The sequence below is a fragment of the Canis lupus genome, chromosome 38, assembly GCF_011100685.1.
Source record: "Canis lupus familiaris isolate Mischka breed German Shepherd chromosome 38, alternate assembly UU_Cfam_GSD_1.0, whole genome shotgun sequence".
NCBI lineage: Eukaryota > Metazoa > Chordata > Mammalia > Carnivora > Canidae > Canis > Canis lupus.
The window spans coordinates 13,542,943-13,563,366 of record NC_049259.1 but is presented as its reverse complement, the minus strand read 5'-3'; the positions used below and the strand labels follow the sequence as shown (position 1 = coordinate 13,563,366).

The window sequence follows — 20,424 nt, the reverse complement described above, 5'->3', positions numbered from 1 at the left end:
AAACAAAGTCTAGTCATTTGTCACAACCTACGGAATTTGAAAAAAAGAATCTCATCAAGTGTATTTATGATATTGAGTATTTTTTTAAACTTGGAGATATGGTTGATATAATTTAGTTTTTTGATATGTAAGAAAAGACCAGAAGAGTTATTTCTTTAAAAAGAACATCATATAATTTATTAACTTCATTATAAGTAAAATAAAAGATTATTTGCAATGAGCACCTACATAAATAAATTACATTTTCTAAGGAGTATATTTTTATGATATATCTGACGTTTCCATGACAAAATCATATACCTGATATATGCCCGAACTTGACATCCTCGAAACCAGCTCTGGATCTTAACTGCTGCATCATACTCCTTTTTCCTAAATAAATCTACAACACTAAAAAGAAATTTTTTAAAGCATTTCATTAGTTGACTAATGTAATTCTAAAGCAAATCAACCTGTTAAACTTAACCTTTAATTTCTTCCAAAATGATAATATATTTCAAATGTCATTTTAAATAAAATTAAAATAGTAAATAAAGCATTTCAGAAATCATAAGGTATATTCTTAAAATTAACCTTTCTCTGAGAGGTCATGTGCTTTCAACAGCTTATTTTTTTTTATTTTTTTACTTTTTTTAAAGATTTTATTTATTTATTCATGATAGTCACACAGAGAGAGACAGAGAGGCAGAGACACAGGTAGAGGGAGAAGCAGGCTCCATGCAGGGAGCGCGACGTGGGATTCGATCCCGGGTCTCCAGGATCGCGCCGCGGGCCAAAGGCAGGTGCCAAACCGCTGCGCCACCCAGGGATCCCATTTTTTTTTATTTTTATAATCACCTATTTTGAAACTAATTAATTTACCAGTGATTTTTGTAAGAAAATAATGTGTATTTTTTCATTACTTTAAAAATGTGATTACTTGAATTTCCTATTTGAATGACACTACACATATCATGCAAGATTAAAATGCTTGCATATTTCCCTCAATGCATCAGTTAAATGAACTGCCTCTAAGTAAAATGAATCCATCACAGAATGCCTATTCTAGATAGAATTCTCAGAATTTAAGTTAATTCTCAGAATTTAAGTTAAAGCAGGGGCAGGGCCAAAGGGCTTATAAAAAAGACAAGAAGTTCAGTTGTTAGATTTTACTGACAGCAAAAACAAACAAACAAACAAACAAAAAAAAGGTTTAGTCAAGACAGATCTCTATCTTAATTTTACCAGTCATTACAACTCTCCCTCTCCATCCCTAGTAGAAACAGTGATACTGTTTAAGGCATACTGTGCACCACAAAGTAATTTCTTTCCTAGAATGCTGGTTGGCACCTAATTAGCATTTTATGGTTGCTGAATGAATAAAGAGTGGCTAGTCATTTATTTCTTCATTTTTTTTTTAATTTCTCAAAATAGTGTTTCCTTGAACAGGTTATTTTTTCATTGTCATATGCTAGATTAAACATATAGATTTCATTACACTTATATTTAGAACAAAAACAGAAGGGGGAAAAAAACCTTCCAACAATAAAATTCTTAGACAATACTATGGAGTTGGCTAAGAGAAAGAAAATAAGATGAGCAGTTAAGCTGTTGATGGCAAATAGCTGAGAAACAAGTGGATGGTTTATAGTTCTAAATAAGCAAGAAAGAAAGTTACCTAGAAAGCCTGACTCTAAAAGACTTGCAAAAGCAAAAAGAAAAACAAAAATCATGCATCAGTCAGTGACCCAGATGTGAAAAAGAATAGTGGAGAGAATTCACACAAATCAGTAAGGTTAAGAGGACAACTCAAGACAATCAGGAATAAAAGCAAGTTCGATTATTATTGTATATTTGTACTACATGTACAGAATTATAGCAGAGACATATATAAATTGTATTCTCAGTTCCAATGATTGTGCTCCACATGGTAGAAAGAACGGCTTGAAGTCTTTCACCCTGAGCCTCCCCTGACGCCTCAGACCACTTTAGGCCTTTCCATTGTAAACCTCATAGCTCTTCACAATATTTAACAGAGTCCTGCAAAATGATTGTTTGATGACGTCTTTCTTTCTTTCTTTTTTTAAGATTTTATTTATTTGAGACACACAGAAAGAGAGAGACAGAGACAGATACACAGGCAGAAGGAGAAGCAGGCTCCACACAGTAAGTCTGACGCGGGACTCGATCCCAGGTCTCCAGGATCAGGCCCTGGGCTGAAGGTGGCACTAAACCGCTGAGCCACCTGGGCTGCCCTGATGACGTCTTTCTACTAAACTTTAAAATCCGCAAATCAGTAATATTATCCATTCTGTCCCACATGCATTCCCAGGGGCTCCAGAAGTAACCCCCCTTTTTTTTCTTTTTTAACCATTAACAAAAACTGTTTTTCCTAACAGTTTTTGTCTTACCAAAGCTGCTTTCTCTTGGGGAATGGCATGCATATTACAGACATGTAATCCCTATGAAAACTGCCACTCGCAAGCTTCCCTCACTACACCTACTCACAACGTTAAAATCTTATCCCCATTTGACAGAGGAATATACTAAGGGAGACAGAGGTGTAGGGATATGTCCAAGGTCACATCTTAACAAATGTCACAGCTGAAATTTGATTCTAGATAGTCTGGCTCCGAAAGTTGGATTTTTACCCATCACTGCACCTAAAGGAGAAGACTAGAAAGATTAAAAAGAGGAGATGAAAGGGAAGTAAAAGGAGGAGGAGGAGAAAGAAAGGGGAAAAGGGTAAAAAGAAGAGTGCATGTAAGCCATTTTCAAATATAATATTAAAATCTTGTGGCACAAAAGAGCACTCATCTCCTTAAATAAGAAAATCTCCTAAGTAAGAAAAGCTGAGACTACGATGTGAAAATATATCAAAATCAAAAGATAGCAAAAACAAAAAAAAATTTCGGATATACCAGGTATTGGTGAGAATGTAGTGCAATAGAAACTCATAATATTGCTGGTAGGAGATAATTCAGCCTTTAAATACATACAGAAAATTTTCATTGATATAAATGAAAAAAGTAACAAGATTTTAGGATTTAAATAAGGAAAGAAAAAAGAAGGCCCAATTATAAAAGATAGTATTTTGCAGTGTGATAGAAGTTAATGGTAAGGTACCAGGAAGAATGGAGTAGTTCCAAATGGTGTAAAGAAGTTATGAAGACAAGGTCAATGTTTCCAGGAGTTGCAGGGTTAGAGGGACTCTTTCATTTTTCTTTTAAAATCTTATCCTAGCCAATAAGAAGATATGATGGTGCAAGATATAAAATGTCATTATGGCAAAAATAGAAAAGATACAGTAACAAAATGTCCAGTAGAGCAGGCAATTCACAGATGATAGTGCTTGAAGAAGGAATGAATAATTTTATTTAATAAGGCTGATATGAAGTGAAATCCATAATAATGAGATAAAACAGTTTCTTGTGGGTATTTAACCCTTTTTTTTACCATGAACATATGATCATATATGTTTTCCTTCGTTTTAATATAATCTATTTAAATTACTGAAAACGCTGGTCTTTCCTACCCCATCAACAATCAAGTGACTACCTTTCAAAACAGGGAGAAGGGCACCTGGGTGGATCAATTGGTTAAGCATCTGCCTTGGGCTCAGGTCATGATCCCAGGGACCTGGGATTGAGCCCTGCATTAGGCTCACTGCTCAGTGGGGAGTCTGCTTCTCCCTCTACCCCTCCCCCTGCTCATACCCTCTTTCTCTCTCTTTCTCTCTCTCTCTAATAAATAAAGTCTCAGAAAAAAGGGAGAAAAAAATATCTGAATAAGATATGCAGATACACCTAATACTTTTAAACTAATGTATAGCTTGAACCTACATGTCACTTATTATTGTCATTAGAAATGCAGAATAAGCAATCAAATTATGTTTTGACTTTGTTTTCTCATCTCTCCTGATAATAACACTAACATGTAATACAGTCAAAAAGAAGATTAAATGATCTTTTATTGGAGTTAAGAACACCAATGTATATAAATATAAACACAGATACATCATACTAATAAGAACTACACATCTTAATTAAAGGGAAATATTTTTGGAATAACTAGTAGTTAACTTACTTCTAAGTTTTAATTTATATGCTGTAATTCCACTTCCATACACATTTCTCTGTTGCCCTTTTTTTAACTGCTGAAAAATGAAATTTACAGAGACTTGGGTTACCACTGGGATGCTGAATACTCATACAATATGTCATGAACTGCTAGACTTTTTATGTTTAAAATGAAAAATGTGGGTAACACTTTATTTTAATGGTATATTAATTAGTTCCAAATTACAATGAAATCCTATAGCAGTGAATAAAATATGACATCTACATGAATTTGAAATAAATTTATTATGATCAGTATTATCACAATGAATACTAAATGAATTAATAATGATGAAAGACCAAAAGTATTACCAGGAATGTAATAAAACACTCAAAAAAGCTGGAAGTTTCCAGTCACTTCATCATCAACTAGAAATAAGTACTATAACCCTAGATAACACTATACTCATGTGTATCATTAGTGGCTGGAAATTAATTGTAAATAAATAGAAAATGAAAAAACTGTGTAGTTAAATATCTTTCCACTAATGTGCAAAAAATACATTTTACACATCAACATACTGTGTTTAGTCTGACCTATGTGTGTACTAGCTATTGAATAAAAAGTAGATCAAAAACCCAGTCATCTCTTTCTCATTATCATATAACTTTTAACTATTGTAGATACTAGGAATAAAATTACAATATTAGCTGCCCTGTATTACAAAATATATCAATGTATAAAATAATTTTTGCATATCACTTCACTATTAGGTCTTAAGGATGTCATGCTTCTTAAAGGCAGAAACTGTTTAATCTATACTTTGTGTTTTAATTATCACTCATGTGCCTAATAAGAGGTCAATAACGACTTGTTGAAAAATAGAACTACATTTTCAAATCTAGAAGCCACGTTTTGCTTTCATTAATAGTCCTCATTATTATTATTATTTCACAGCTCAATGAATAATGAGTTATAAATACATATGTATTAGGTCACAAAGTAGGACTTAACATGCAGATTTACAATGTATTTACAAAATGTTTTATAATTTATTTTTCTGCATCTTCCTTCTACCTTCTCTTCCTTTCCTGAACAATTAAGTCCTAAAGAAATTGGCAGTGGGCAAGGAAACCAGGATCCTGTACTGGAGGGGATGGGGATGTTGGGGGATGGGCAGCCACAGTGGCTCAGTGAGGCCTGTGTAGGCCAAGATGGGATCACACATAGGGGCGCTCTGGGGTAGGTTGTCACAATCTAAGGACAGTGTTCCCATGAAGAGAAGGCCTAACTCTGCGTGTCAAGGAAAGGTGAGGAAAGGTTCCACAAGGACGGGCAGCAAAACAGGGAATAAGAACCCACAAATGATGGAAAGAGTATCCAAGTTGGTGAACAGGTGATAATTTGGCATGGAGAGGTAGGGCCCGCACTGCATGAAAAGGATAACCATAAAAAAGAGGGCAGAAATGGTGACAGAGTCTGGTTACATGCAGAAGGAGACATCAATAAGTGAGTATATTAAGGATAATGAGAGCCAGGTTTCTCAGTGTTAGCAAAGAAAGGGAGATAAAGTAGAGTGAATTCTGTGTTGCTGGATTTGAAATAGAATTGCCAATCTAAACTCACAGATTTCAATATATACATGGGTGGGTGGATGGATAAAGTACAGATGTAAACCGCATGCAAATGCATACATACATATATTTTCTAGCTCTGTCCACTTGAGAGAGCCTCAGAGTAACAACACTCAATGGAATAGGCATCCATCCACTAAAAGCAGCACGGACTCCCTGAAGAGGGCAGCGCGGGTGGCTCAGCGGTTTAGCGCCACTTTCAGCCCAGGGCATGATCCTGGAGACCCGGATCGAGTCCCACATTGGGCTCCTTGCATGGGGCCTGTTTCTCCCTCTGCCTGTGTCTCTGCCTCTCTGTGTCTCTCATGAATAAATAAATAAAATCTTAAAAAAAAAAAAAAAGGGGGGGGGGGGACTCCCTGAAGAAATGGATGACTTCAGAATTGGGCCGAGAAAAGAAAAGAGATGAGCCTGGAACATTTTGTGTGGGTGTCAGAAAGCAAGAAAATATTACAATGATCAGGACACAAAGAAAAGCTTCTAGTGGCTTCTATTGGACAAATCTAGAACAATGCTAGCATGAACATAAGTAAAAGAAGTAATGCTAACCCACTGAATAGGAACCTATGAGTCCATAATAGTATGCATAAATTCAAAGTTTTACGAGGAACAGAATACATACACAGTTTCAAATCACTTGCTTTTTAGCAATATATACTAATTACAAAGGGGGAAAAAAGAGAACATTACAGTAGAGAAACCCAGCAGAAATGATCTTAGTCACTGATCTAAATGAATACCATCGGTAATGGGACAAATCAAAAGTATACATTATCTGGTAGGATGCAATAAAAAAATTAGAGGATCACTTCTGTGATACTGCTGCAAAGATACATAACCTGAATTTAATCAAGAAGAAAAAAAATCAAACCCAAATCAAGTGAAATCTTACAAAATAACTGATTTGTGATCTTCAAAAGTAACAAGGTTATGAAAATCAAAGAAAGACTGAGAAAATGTTCCATATTAAAGATAACTAGAGAGATAAGATACATAGGATAAAGAACATTAATGAAGCAACTGGCAAAGCTTGAATGGAGTCTGAAGATTAGATGGTAAAAATGTATCAATGTTAATTTCTTGATTTTGATGGTGGAATTGTGGTTATACAATGTCCTTAAGTGAAAATAGTTTGGGAGGGCAATAGTCCAACAGGTTGAAACTTATCCTCATATGATTTGTAGGGGGGAAAAACCCTCTGTACTGTATTGCAGCGTTAGTAAGTTTCAGATTATTTCGGCATTTTAATTTTTAAGATTTTATTTATTTATTCATGAGAGAGAGAGAGAGAGAGAGAGGCAGAGACATAGGCAGAGGGAGAAGCAGGCTCCCCATAAGGAGCCCAATGCGGAACTCAATTCCGGATCCTGGAATCAGGACCTGAGCCAAAGGCAGACGCTCAACTGCCGAGCCATCCAGGCATCCTTATTTCAGTATTTTTAAATATATACGTGTATATATATATAAGTGTATGCAGTATATGCACACAAAAGAATGGCATCCCAAAACTATTTTATTCAAATACTTTTAAGAGTTTAAAATAATTTTGATATTTAAAGTAGACTTAAGATAGGAAAATTAACATCCATAAGGACATTTTTAATGATAAAGAAATTGATTTATTAAGAAAATATAATAATCCTAAATGCGTATGCACTTAATAATAGTGCTTCAAAATATGTAAAGCAAAACCTGACAAAACTAAAAGAAGAACAAATTCATAACAGTTGGATATTTCAACATGCCTCTCTGAATAATTGATAGGACAACTAACTGTACAAGAAATCAATAATAATATAGAAAACCTGAACAACACTTATCAATTTGATCTAATTAACTTCTATAGATCACTACCCAACAATATGTATTTGGAAGGTCTTCAAGTTCACTGATGTTTTATTTGCAGGATTTTAATCTGATATTAAGTCCATCTGATTGTTTTGTTTGTTTGTTTCAGACCATCTGTTATTTTTATCTCTAAAAGTTTCATCTGCTTCTTTTTATTTCCATTTAACTCCGCATTATGCTTATATTCTCCTTTAAGTCCTTAAACATGTTTTGAAAGCTATTTAAAACTCCTTATAGGCTAATTCTATAACTTTTGTATTAATTGATTTTTTTCCTCCAGGTTATAGGTCACAGTTTACTACATTTTTCTCTTACTACTAATTTAGGAATAGATGCTGAACAATATGAATGCTATGCTATTGAGTTTGAATTTTGTTCAGAAATTACTGCCAGTCATAAAGCTAGAGTAATTGTCTAGATAATCTCACTTGTCTTCTTTCTCTAAGAGATCATAATCCTACATTGTCTGTTGTGAGAATGATTTTCCACACATTCTCTGTTCAGTTTTCTAATTTCTCATGGAGGCAAGCCAAGTTTCGTACCAGTTACATCTTCATGGCCACTTATTTTATCTTTAATTTTATGTTTCCAAAATAAAATTTTTGTCCTAGAACATTTTGTCCTATTTATTCACTATTTTATAAACAATAAATGAATAATGCTTAACATATAATTTTAAGCCATACAGAAAATTCTAGAGAAAAAAATTAAGATACTATTTCAACCTTCTTTATCCTCCAATTCTCAAAATCTAATCTCTGTTAACAGTTTGTTATATATGATTTCAGATACTGTCTTTCTCTGAATGTATACAGAAAAATTTCATACTTCATGTATTATATATTTTCCTTGACCTTTTTTATAACCTTAATTTGTCTCAGGGATTTTTTACATCATTATGTATAAAATTTTTCATTTTTAAATTGCTACTTAATATTCCATTATGCACATATGCCTTAATTTATTAAGTATAGATTAGTTACAAATATATACAAGTTACTTTCGGGGTTTTTTTTCCTATTAGAAATAATGTTTGAATGAATGCCTTTATACATAATCCTGTACGTAAAATACTTTTGTGCACCAATTGTGTATACAAAATATTCTACAAGATATCTACAAGGTCAAAAGATAAAGTGACATGCATTTGATGCTATTATAAACTGAAATGTTTTTGTAGTTTTAAATTACAATTGCTCATTGCTATTACATAAAAAGACAATTGATTTTTGTGTATTGGGTATTGTGTCCTATAGCTTTGCTAAATTCACTTATTTCTAGATCTTTTTGGTAAGTAGCTTAGTTTTCTATATACACAATCATATTGTTGGTGAATAAAGCCAATTTTACTTCTTTTTACAACTTAAACTTTAACAATATTTAAAGCCAGTAAAGAACGTGTGGAATGTTCAATTAAGGGTTTGAGACAATGTCTACACTGAGGGGTAAGCCTTTCTCTCATACGATATATGCACAGAAACACAATTCAAGAGTGAAGAAAAATGTAATAAAACTTTTAAAGTAGGGCAGCCTGGGTGGCTCAGCAGCTTAGCACCGCCTTCAGCTCAGGTTGTGATCCTGGAGACCTGGGATGGAGTCCCAGGTCGGGCTCCCTGCAGGAAGCCTGCTTCTCCCTCTGCCCCTGTGTCTCTGTCTCTCTCTCTCTCTCTCTCTCTCTCTGTGTGTGTGTGTGTGTGTCTCTCATGAATAAATAAATAAAATCTTAAAAAAAAAGAGGCCTCATCACTTAAAAAAAAAAGACTTATAACCATGGGTTGAGGAAGATCATTCTGCGAGAGGTAAAATTCTCAAAGCCAAAAAATAGACAACTTTGGCTACATAAAACTTTAAAAATTGAAAGTTACTATGGCAAGCAGTACTATAAACTTTAAATATATGGCATTGTCTTTGGGACTGGGTGATAGAGGAGAGACTGTGGGGAATTCTAAGGTCACTAAAGACACTGGCCTCTAGAGTATTATCACATTGGCTGGAAGAGTGGGGAGGGAAGTGATATTACACGTTGGATAAAGAATGAGCTGCCTTATATATTAGTGAGACAATTAGCAAGACTGTTGCCTATAACCACTTGGGAGGTGGAAAATGTACTAATGAATTTTTGAACTTGTACAAGGAGATGTCTCAGAAGTAAACTGCAAGTGCCTATTAGATTCTTTTAATTGCATAGAATTAGGGTATCTCATAAATTTCAGTAACAGTGTGCATCTAGATTTAACTATAAATACTACAAGCATAATTGTTCATTATTGTTTCTATTATTTCTTTTGCTCCTCTTCCCCTATCTTGAGATTTTCATTCCAAATTAATTCTCACCTGATTTCAGAGAGTGCCTCCTTGAGTACATTTCCTCAATAGAGTATATGATGACATAACTCTGAGTCTTTATACAACTGAAATGTCATTCTTTCATCAAAAAAAAAAAAAATGAGTAAGAACTTCGCTCAGTCTAAGTTTTCAGATATTGCCTTGAATAACCTAGTAATTATTGTCCTTTTATCTTCTAGGTCCCTTGTGTTGCATATGAGTCATTCAATGCTTCTCTCTACCTTGGCAAATAACTTTTTTTCTTTTCTGTCTTAGATTAGGAGCTTGGAAAAATTTTTCTGTATCCTCGAAATTTTGCCAGAAAATATATAAGTAGGGCTTAAAATAACATCTTGTCTGGTACTCAGAGTCCTTTCCATTCAAAGCCATATTCTTTCTTCAGTTTAGGAATGTTTTCTTCAGTTATTTCTTTATTATTTATTTTCTCAATCCCATTCCCAAATTCTTCAATGACTATCGTTCACATATTAAATCCCCTGGATATGTCCTCTATGTTGCTTTCCTAAAACATTTACATTTAGTAGTGACTATTCTATTTTTAAATTCATTTATTATATTTTTTAACTGAAAATATTTATTTTTCAAAAATTGGTTACAGGGCATTTAGGTGGGTCAGTGGTTGAGCATCTGCCTTTGGATCAGGTCGTGGTCCCGGGGTCCTGGGATCAAGTCCCACATCAGGCTCCTCACAAGGAGCCTGCTTCTCTCTCTGCCTGTGTCTCTGCCTCTCTCCATGTATCTCTCATGAAAAAATAAATAAAATATATTTTTTTAAAAATTGGTTACAGTAACTCTTTTCCCTCGTATTTCTGTAAAACTTCTCACTACATTTTTATTAAAGTTTGCACGTGTGTAAACCATTAATTCTAACTTGACAGTAGCCACCTGTTCTGGTTTCTTGGCTTAATCTCCTTCCATAAAACTAACATTACTTTGAATGGCTTGTAAATTTTCTCTACAGGAATCTCATTTTCCTTCCCTCATGCAAAGAGGGAATAAATATATATAATTTTTAAGGATGTTTGAGAGTTAAATGATAGACCCATACATAGTTCCTTTTCTACAGTCTCCCATTTTTTCCTGCAAAATGGGCCTTCACGGGAACTCTTATGAGAAATACAGATTCTCTTGCCATAACTGAGACCCACTGAAACAGAATCTGTATTTATAACAACATCTTGAAGTGATTCTAATGTACATTATAGTTTACAAAGATCTGATCCAGACAATAACACATAGGAAATGACAATGATTTCATAAAGAAACTGTTGACTTGTTTCATATTAATATTTTGTATGATTTTTGTCCCCAAAGATCAATACGTTTTTGTTATTATTGTTTTAACTAGGCAAACTTTGTAATTTTGACTCTTTCATGATCTTTAGAGACTTCCTTTTATATTGAAAATATTAATACTAATAGTAAAAGAAATGGAAGGAATGCCAGCCTATTCTCATCATGGTCTTTTCATAGGTCTAGTCTTCGCTCCAAGTAACCTCCAATTTTGGGGAAATGTACCCATTGTCAAAAGCCAGGAGATGGGAACAAAATTTGATACCGTAATCTGTAGGAAAAAAAAATTACGTCTATTTGCATTTCTATGGCAGTTCACCAGCCTTTTCTAGAACAGTGTTCTTGAGCTCTAAAAAATAGAGATTAAAACATTAACTTGTAACATTGTGAAAACCAAATGGGGTATTTATGTTCCTAATACAAATCCTAGCATATAATCACTGCTTAAGAAATGTTATTTGTTTCACTTCCTGTTCATCCTTATTCTATTGTAATTACTTTTTAAATGCCTGTATTCCATATTAGGCCGTGAACATAAGGAGGGATGCAGCTTACTTCTTTATATAGGTATGTCTTGAACATAGGACGTGTTCTTCCAATAAATGCTCGATAAATGGGTAATGTATTTATCTGTAATTAGTCATACATACACAGATAATAATTTCTATATCTAGCAATTTTAATTTTAGTACATTTACTTAAACCAGGGCTAATGATTGATTCAAAGACTCATTCATGGAGCTACCAGACAAAAAATTATTATGCATCTATCATGTATGAGGAACTATGATAGATGCTAGAGACCTAAATGACAAGCAAAAAAAAAAAAAAAAAACAGATTCTCCCCACTTCTAGTTTAAGAGGCACCATCGATATCTCCAAGCAGAATGTAAAACTGAATTGTGGTAAGTACTGTAAGAGGCACGCATGCTAGAAGAATGTAGTAGGGAAGATGAATGTTAGACTAAGAACAGCTCAGCACAATCCTGTCTTATTGAGGTATCTTCCCTTGGCCGGCCATCTCACCATAGTCCACCGTTGTCTAATTCACTCTTTTGCAGGTTCTCTTCTGTTGGAAAATCCCCCCAGGCCTTGCTTCCAGAAAGCCATGGTCAAAATAAAACTCTTCCAGAGGGAGAAGTTTGGGTGTAGCGGGGTGGATAAGGCGACTAGAGTCTGTGTTACTCCTCTTCTAGGGGTTAACATGTGGATGCTGATTATCTTGCCGGAACAGTTGAAGATTCTGTCACTTTGTCAGACGAATGAGTCATAGAACAGTTGAGTTCAATGGTATTGGTGAAACAATGGGGGCTCAAGTCCCCTGGGAGGTGGGAGACACACACACACACACACACACACACACACTAAGCTCGTCCACCTAGAGAGCCCGGGGGTGAACCCCAGTCAGGCTATTAAAACTTCCAACAGGGGAGACATTGGTTTCCTCAAACTGGAGTGATGATGTCAAATAAAATGTACGATTTTATCTAGAGGGGGGCTGTTTCTTAAATCATCTCCACCGATAACTATGTCTCCCCCTCACCCTACACTCTCATCTATGACTCCTCCCCACCCACCTAGGGTAACCCTACTTTTTAAAAATATTTTATTTATTTATTCATGAGAGACACAAAGAGAGAGTCAGAGACACAGGCAGAGGGAGGGAGAAGCAGGCTCCTCGATCCCGGGACACTGGGGTCAGGCCCTGAGCCAAAGGCAGGGGCTCAACCGCTGAGCCACCCCCAGGGATCCCTACTTATTTATCTACTTGTTTGCTTATACTTTACACAACCTCTTTTTGTTATACTAAACTTTTTTTTTTTTTTTTTTTTAAGATTATTCCTGAGAGACACGGCAGAGGTAGAGGGAGATGCAGGCTCCACGCAGGGAGCCAGATGCGGGACTCGATCCCAGGACACCAGGGTCACGCCCCGGGGCCCAAGGCAGGTGCCCAATCGCTGAGCCACCCCCAGGGATCCCTACTTATTTCTCTAGCCTTGTTTGTTTATACTTTACACAACCTCTTTTTGTTATACTAAACTTTTTTTTTTTTTTTTTTTTTAAGATTTTATTTATTTATTCATGAGAGACACAGGCAGAGGCAGAGGCAGAGGCAGATGCAGGCTTCAAGCAGGCAGCCCGGTGCGGGACTCGATCCCAGGTCTCCAGGATCACACCCCGGGGCCAAAGGCAGGTGCTCAAGCGCTGAGCCACCCGGGGATCCCTGTAACCCTACTTTTAAACTTGCAATTATGTTGGAGTCCCACAAGCGCAGGGGAGAAGCGGGGGGTGCTTCCTGATTCCGGAACTTTGTTCTCCCGCTGAGGAACCCCTGGCTGGGGCGCAGACAGCCCTCCACGCTGTACCCCGCGGACGCCTTACCTGCTCCTGAAGTAGTACTGATGCGCCAAGAACGTCGCCCGAGCTTGCAGCCGAGCCAGCGTGGCCATGGCCGCGGGGCGCGCGCGGCGGGGCCGGCTGTTACTCTCCGTCTCCACGGCAACCGGACTGAACCACAAACCTCGTCCCGGGGGGGGGGTGGCGTTCCACTTCTCGCTTTCGCCACTTTTATTCCCCACCCCGTTTCCAGCGTGCAGGACACGAGGGCGAAACCTAAGAACATTTCTGCGTAGCGGAAAGCTCTCAGTTTTCTGTGAGTTAAAGCGGGGGGGCCAGGGAGGCAGGCTCGGGGCGGGGGGGGCAGGTAATGGTCGCGCCGGACTTCCGGTTTCCGCCTCCCGTCGGCTTCCGGAAGCTCCGCTCAAAATGCTGAAGTGCTGCTGGAGGGGGCTGGTGCCGTGGTAGTTGGGGTCTGTTCTCGGGCCTGAGCCTCGAGGCCAGGCTCCTGGGTGTCGTTAATGTTCGGGGCCGCCGGGCGCCAGCCGATCGGAGCTCCAGCCGCCGGGAACAGCTGGTGAGGCTGGCGGCCCCGGGGGTGGGGGACGAGGGAAGGGAGTGATGGCCCGAGGCCGCTGGACCTGGGGAGGAAGGGGGAGGGGTTGTGATGCGTGGATCGCAGCTCCCTGACGTGGGCCTTGCTCCCACTCGTGTCCGGGATGGAAGGCGTTGGGGTGTGTGCTAACGACTAGCGAAGGAGTTCGTGCTTGCTGATTGCCTCCTGCACCCTACGGCGTGGGGGGGAAGCAAAGGTCTCCGTGCCCTCTGTGCCCTCACTTCCTCGCTGATTGGGCGACGAGGCTAGAGGGACAGAAGAATTTCTCTTACTCTAGGGCCTTCATGCCTCACTTCCCTTTTTTTCGGTTTACTAGATTAGGCCAGGTGTCTTGGAAGATCTGATCCCAGAAATCTAAAGTTTTGGAAGTTAACTGGAAGAGGCCTCATCACCCACCCTCTTTTTTTTCTTTCTTTTTTATTTTTTTATTTTTTGGAGTGGGAGTGGGCCTACCCGTTTCTGCCCCTCGAACGTCTGTTTGCTCCATTCTGTTTCAAAAGAGATGTGTCTTGAGTCTCCCCCCCCCCCCCCCCCCCCCCCCAGGAACGTATAAATGCCAGGATTCGGTTTGGGGTTTGGCTACAGCCTCCAGGACCCCAGGGCCGGTGCCGCTTTGAGATAATTGATTGGACTTTTCCGAGCGCCTGCACAGGTTAAAGAGCGGCTTTGTCTTCAGGACAGGCCTGGGATAGGACACTGTCAGGGGTTGCAGAATACCCAAGGCATAAGCTGGGTTTTTGGAATTCTGTTTGGAAACTCTGTGATGCCAGGCCTGTTTTTTCCCCCCGCCCCGAGCATGCACGGGACAGGCAGTGAAACAAGCAGGTAGATTTCCCGCTGACGGTTTCAAACGCGAAAGCATCAAAAAACAAAACAACAACAACAAAAAACAGGTGACCTGTGGCTGGAGGATGTATGTCCATTCTTAGGTTGTGCGGTGAATGAGACCAGGAGGGATTCCAGTAGTCTGGGATCTCAAAGGTTTTCTTTGCATCACCTAAAAGTTAAAAGAGGGACGCCTGGGTGGCTCAGCAGTTGAGCGCCTGCCTTCTGCCCAGGGCGTGACCCCGAGGTCCTGGGATCGAGTCCCGCATCGGGCTCCCTGCATGGAGCCTGCTTCTCCCTCTGCCTGTGTCTCTGCCTCTCTCTCTCTCTCTCTGTGTGTGTGTGTGTCTCTCATGAATAAATAGACAAAATTAAAAAAAAAAAGTTAAAAGAATATCACATGCTGTGAATGAGATTAGATCATTCTGTAGTTCACTTTATAATGGGGATACATTGGGTCGTACTTTTAAATTCTCTCACTTTCCAGGGAGAAAGCAGGGAGCATCTTTTTTTGTTTTTTCTTTTTTCTTGTTGTTTTTTTTTTTGAACGAGCCATATTTTTTTAATGGTGTCGTATGTCCTTAGCATCACATAACATCCTTCGTAGGTGTTTAGTGTTTTTAGTTTTGACGATTGTATATACTGCGTACTCACCACACAAAACGTGATCTGGGACATTTCCATGACCCCAGGATTTCCTCTCCAGTAATCTAGTGGGTACTTTTCTTCATGTTTCACCATTCGATCAATGCCTTGTTAAGGGAGCCAGTCAAAGTGTGCTCTTGGTCTGCTCTTGCTGTAGTGATGTTGATTTGTAGGATAGATGACTAGTTAATTAAAAAGTACCAGTTCCTTTCCCTTTCACCTCCTACCTAAAGCCTAGTTAGGTACCTCTCTGTGATACAGAGAAACCATCCTTCACTTACCATAAAGTACTTCTCTATTTTCAATTATCCGCATAGAATTCCATTCTTTCCTATGGCATCAGAGCCTAACATAGTGCCTAGAGCTTAGTCAGTGTTTCTGAATGAAAGTCTTAAAATCATGCCTGATTTGCCAGAATAAACACTTTCCAGAAAAGTGGAACCTTGATTTTCTAGTTTATCTGCACAACCATCGCATTATTGGGTTATTTCTCAATGGAATTTTATTTCTCCCTCATTGATCAGACATTTATCATACTATGAGTGTTATGTTTTATCCTAGTTATGAAATCTCAGTGCCACTAGGGATACTACTACTGAATCATCACTCCATGCCAGCTTTTACGTACCCATTACTCACGTAAATCTTTTGAGACAGGTGCTGTCGGTTTTGCGTTTATAAATGGTGGAACAGGAACAAGTATAGTTTAAATAACTAGTCCAAAAACCTTATTTGCAGCATGATTACAGTATATCTAAAAGCAATTCTTAACCCTCTTGGTATACGTCCTATTTGTCTGAATATGATTCAATATCATGGGAATATCTAAACTTGAAAGAACATGCCCAGATTTGTTAACCGACCTAGAATTCCTGTTATATTTACCTTTCATCTTGACTTCAGTTTTTTCTCCAATGTCGAGGTTAAATTTTCACGGTTTTAGGCACGAAATGCATAAATAGTAAATGATTTACCTCTCTTTTAACAATTTGCTGAAAAGTAGAACTGATACTTTATTTTGTAATTTATTCCTCCTGAAGACAAGTTTTATATAATTAAATAATAAAAATCCTCTGGTTTTGTGTGTCTCAGGAAATGAATTTATTTTTGGGCAAGTTCTCATAAGTGGTTCATATTATATTTTTATCAAATACAGCTGAGAGTGTCTATCTCTTTTTCCTGCCTCATCATTCACATACAACTTTGAAATTAGGGGCCAAAAAGCATAAGTATTTTGGTACTTAGAATGTAAACCTGTCTTTTAAAATTTGATCCATTTATTGGATAAAGCATTTATAATTTAGAAACACTTATTTTTACTTTATTAGTGATTTATATTTAAAGTCAATTTCTGATTTGTTTTTAAGATCTTAAAAGTGGAACTAAACAAATTTTACAATTAAGTCCTTGATAATGAAAATACTGAATTATTGATATATTGAACTAAACTATTTAAATTTATGTGGTTTACTTTTTTTAAAAAAAAAAAAAAAAGCCCTTAAAAATAAACTATATTGATTCTGAATTTTTTTTTTTTCTGTAGTTTCATTAGTTTCATTCCTATTTAAGTATTTAGATTTTTTTTCAGGTCTTAAAAGTGCATAGTGGAAAAGTGCATCATTTAAATTACTGCCTTTTCTTTTTTTTTTTTTTTTTTTGTCTTTTATCTTGAGGTCAATTCCATACTGTCAGGTATGTTTGAATCAAGTTTCTGTTTCAACAATGAGGAATCAAAGCAGTAGCCACTGTAATTTTGACCAAATAACTCATTAATATTAGTAGAGCTTCTTAGCATTTTTCTGTACAGCAAGCTGGAAACCTTTACATGATCTTTGATAACTTGTCCTTTCCATCACATTTACTTAGCTAAAAAAAAAATGAAGTGTGTCTGGCTTGTTAATGTGGCAGAAAATTTGAAATCTGGATTGTCTAAATTTTTAGTGAAGTTGTATTTTTCCTATTCATTCATTCATTGGTTTGTCCAACAGATCTTTTTTTTTTTTTCTTTTTTACATCTGTTTTGTGTCAAGTGTTATGCTGGATACTTGTAATAATATTTAGTTTTCTTCATTCTTATTCTAGGGATTCAGAATATTACATATTCAATAAGTCCCATGTGTGAGCAATGAATGAAACTCATCTTGTACATATTAGAAGCACACCCACAGATGCTCTAATATATGTGTGTTGACAAGAATTGGAATTCTTTTTTTTAGACTCTAAGTTATTTGTGTTTGTTTTAGACTTTGACTTTATTTCATTTAGGCCACCTCCTATTCAATAGTTTACATTTCAAAAGTGATTGAAGTATAAGAAATTTTGAATGATTCTTGAAGTCATTAAATGAAGTCAAAATCAGAAGAATGTTCTTCAAATTTAAATTATAAATGAGCTTGATTTATTAAATCACTTTTTCGAAAGTAGAATTAGACTTTTTTCTAAAGCCATGTATGGTTTTTTTTGTTTGTTGTTTTGTTTGTTTGTTTGTTTGTTTTTTTACCCCCAAAGTGCTAGAGTGCTAGAGTAAGGAAGAAGAAAGCTTTCTGGGTGTACCTGTGGTAACAAAAGTGACAAAATAGCAGGTACCATCAGCACCTCTAGTTGAGTGCAAGTCAGTTGAGCATTATGGAAAATGAGTTTTTCTGTTTGGTAGAGAACTTGGAACTCTTAACTTGGAAGCTTGATTTTCTGTAGTTTATTTTTTCTTTTATTTGTGTGTTACTAAGGTAGACTAAGATACACAGCATTAATTTTGCGTTTTTTAGGGTTTTTTTTTCTTAAGATCTATGAAAACCTTTAAGGAGTACATGAATTTTTTGAAATCACATGCAAGATTTTTGCAAATATCTGTTATTCCCCCTCTCCTTGTGATTCAGAGTGGTTCAAGAACACAGAAAGGATCAGGTCTGTGCCTTTATTATGATATCCTCAGGACTCATAATGTGGTTCTACCTTAAAAGCAAAATGATTTGATATTTCATTGACCACTCTATTTGTATATTGAGGTTCTTGAAAGATGAAATAACTGCTCTCACATTTTAGTAACCACTCTCATCCCACAGAATCCCATCAAGGTAGAAAGTATACCATTTTTTATGATGAATAAACAGAATCAGAAGATAAGTAATAAGGTCCTCTAGCTAATGAATATAGTCAAACTTAGCTTCCAGATTCATAGATTTGACTTTAAAGCTCATGTTCTCTACAGGTTCTTCCCAGCCTTTTCCCCCATCTAGAGAATTCTGTACCATATGCATTGCCTAGTGTTAATGTAAAGTTGTAATTAGCTTTTACATGTTTCATAATAAGTTCCTCCCTGCTACCTCTTTCAAAAAGAGAGATAATGTTACTTCTGATGAATGGTTTAAATAGGTAAGGAATTTCTAAACTAGCTTAAATGTTAACATTTAATGTTAGAGTTATTGTTTTTCCTAAGATTACCTTCCCTAAGATATATAAAAGGAGATAATTCTATTCATCATTTAATAGGTTACTCGGCTGAGATAAAGACTTATTTGACAAATATATTACCATTAAAGAAGGAAATTTATAAATTCCTATAAGCAGCAGAAATTTTAATCAAACTTAAAATAATCCTTACAGACCATATTTTGATTAATTAGTCATGAAATTTAGCCCTTGATGGGGCATCTTTCAGGCTTACTTTTTGCATGTTTAATCACCCATTGTCGTGGTCTACACTGTTACGTGTTAATTTTGATTTTACTTTATGACCAAACAACGCTTCCTGTCTTAAGCAAAAGCTAACGTGAATATTGAGATACGTAATTCTGAGACTATTTTCTTAAGTTTGTGATCAGTCATAGCATATATTCATCAGCATAGCTCTTAACTAGGTACTCTTTGTACATTGGTTTTGTACACGTTGAGTTTTTAATCATATAGAAACTAACACATAAATGATTATATCCTTAAATTTTTAAGAGCCAATTAAGCAGTTGTATTTGGCAACATTTAACTTCATTTTAGCACTCCACTGCTGGAGTTCCTTAACTTTGTAGAAGAGTGAATTCATGTTTTACAGAGATGAAGATGAGAATTTTACTGTGTACTAAGTGATAAGGAGTCTTTGATTTCTTTTTCCTTTTCTAGGTATTTGACAGCTATAGTCAGTTACCTTTTATTTATCAGAAAGATTTTTGTTTGTTTACTAATGAACTTGTTGGGTTTATTCAGTAGACACACATGCCTATCATCTTACTATGTAATTATTTTTATCAGTATCTAGGCAAGGAGATTATGCTATATTTTATCCTCCTACGAATAGTGGTTATTGCTAAGAGTCTTTAAAAAGTAATAGTTGTTGACAGTTGTTAGTTATTAGGGGGATCAGTTTGGGAGGTGGGGTTCCTTGGGCTTCATCTCCTGCTGTGCCTGCCCATACCTTGTTGACCGCTGTTTGAGAGTCCTTGGTTTATCAGTCAACTCCCAGTCCTTTGGGAACATAGGAACAGTAAGTTTGGACTAAGGCAGCTTCCTGCATCTTCTCTCTTGAACCAGAAACATTTGAAAGAAAACCCTAAACTCAGTGCCAGTTTTTCTACACTCATTGACCATCCTCACTCTCAAACATGCATCTTTAGGAAAGGCCTTTGTCTGAATTAATTAGAGCTCCATGTTAAGAAAGCCAGAGAGAGCAATTGACTCATTTTGTTGGAAGTTTAATATTGCCCAGAGGAGGACAAAGAAACTTAACATTTGGCAAAAAAAATTCCTACCCAAAACTGACATATCAAGTTTTGGGTTGATCATAAGCAATGTAATACCTACACAAAACCAAAATGCCTATCTACTCAGGTCACTTCTTTTTATGAAATCCAA

General features: G+C 36.7%; 2 protein-coding genes across 8 annotated transcripts in view; one reads left to right on the top strand and one right to left on the bottom strand.

Moving 5' to 3' along the window:
- Positions 1-14,003, bottom strand: part of SPATA17 (spermatogenesis associated 17) — a 207,856-nt gene extending 193,853 nt beyond the window's left edge. For 2 of the 3 annotated variants that reach the window (XM_038586158.1, XM_038586159.1), the window contains exons 1-2: positions 13,542-13,698; positions 301-390 (exon numbers count right to left, since the gene is read on the bottom strand). In XM_038586158.1, coding sequence (XP_038442086.1) covers positions 301-390; positions 13,542-13,609 — 158 coding nt within the window. In that variant the 5' untranslated portion in view covers positions 13,610-13,698. Of the gene's footprint in view, positions 1-300; positions 391-13,541 lie in introns of all 3 variants that reach the window. The other variant, XM_038586160.1, reaches the window with a different exon arrangement.
- The window catches only part of GPATCH2 (G-patch domain containing 2), a 168,062-nt gene continuing 161,522 nt past the window's right edge, over positions 13,885-20,424 (top strand). For all 5 annotated transcript variants that reach the window (XR_005385700.1, XM_038586155.1, XM_038586154.1 and 2 more), the window contains exon 1: positions 13,885-14,073. Coding sequence is in view for 4 of the 5 variants with exons in the window: in XM_038586155.1 (XP_038442083.1) it covers positions 14,018-14,073 (56 nt within the window). In the remaining variant the exon portion in view is untranslated. The remainder of the gene's footprint in view (positions 14,074-20,424) is intronic.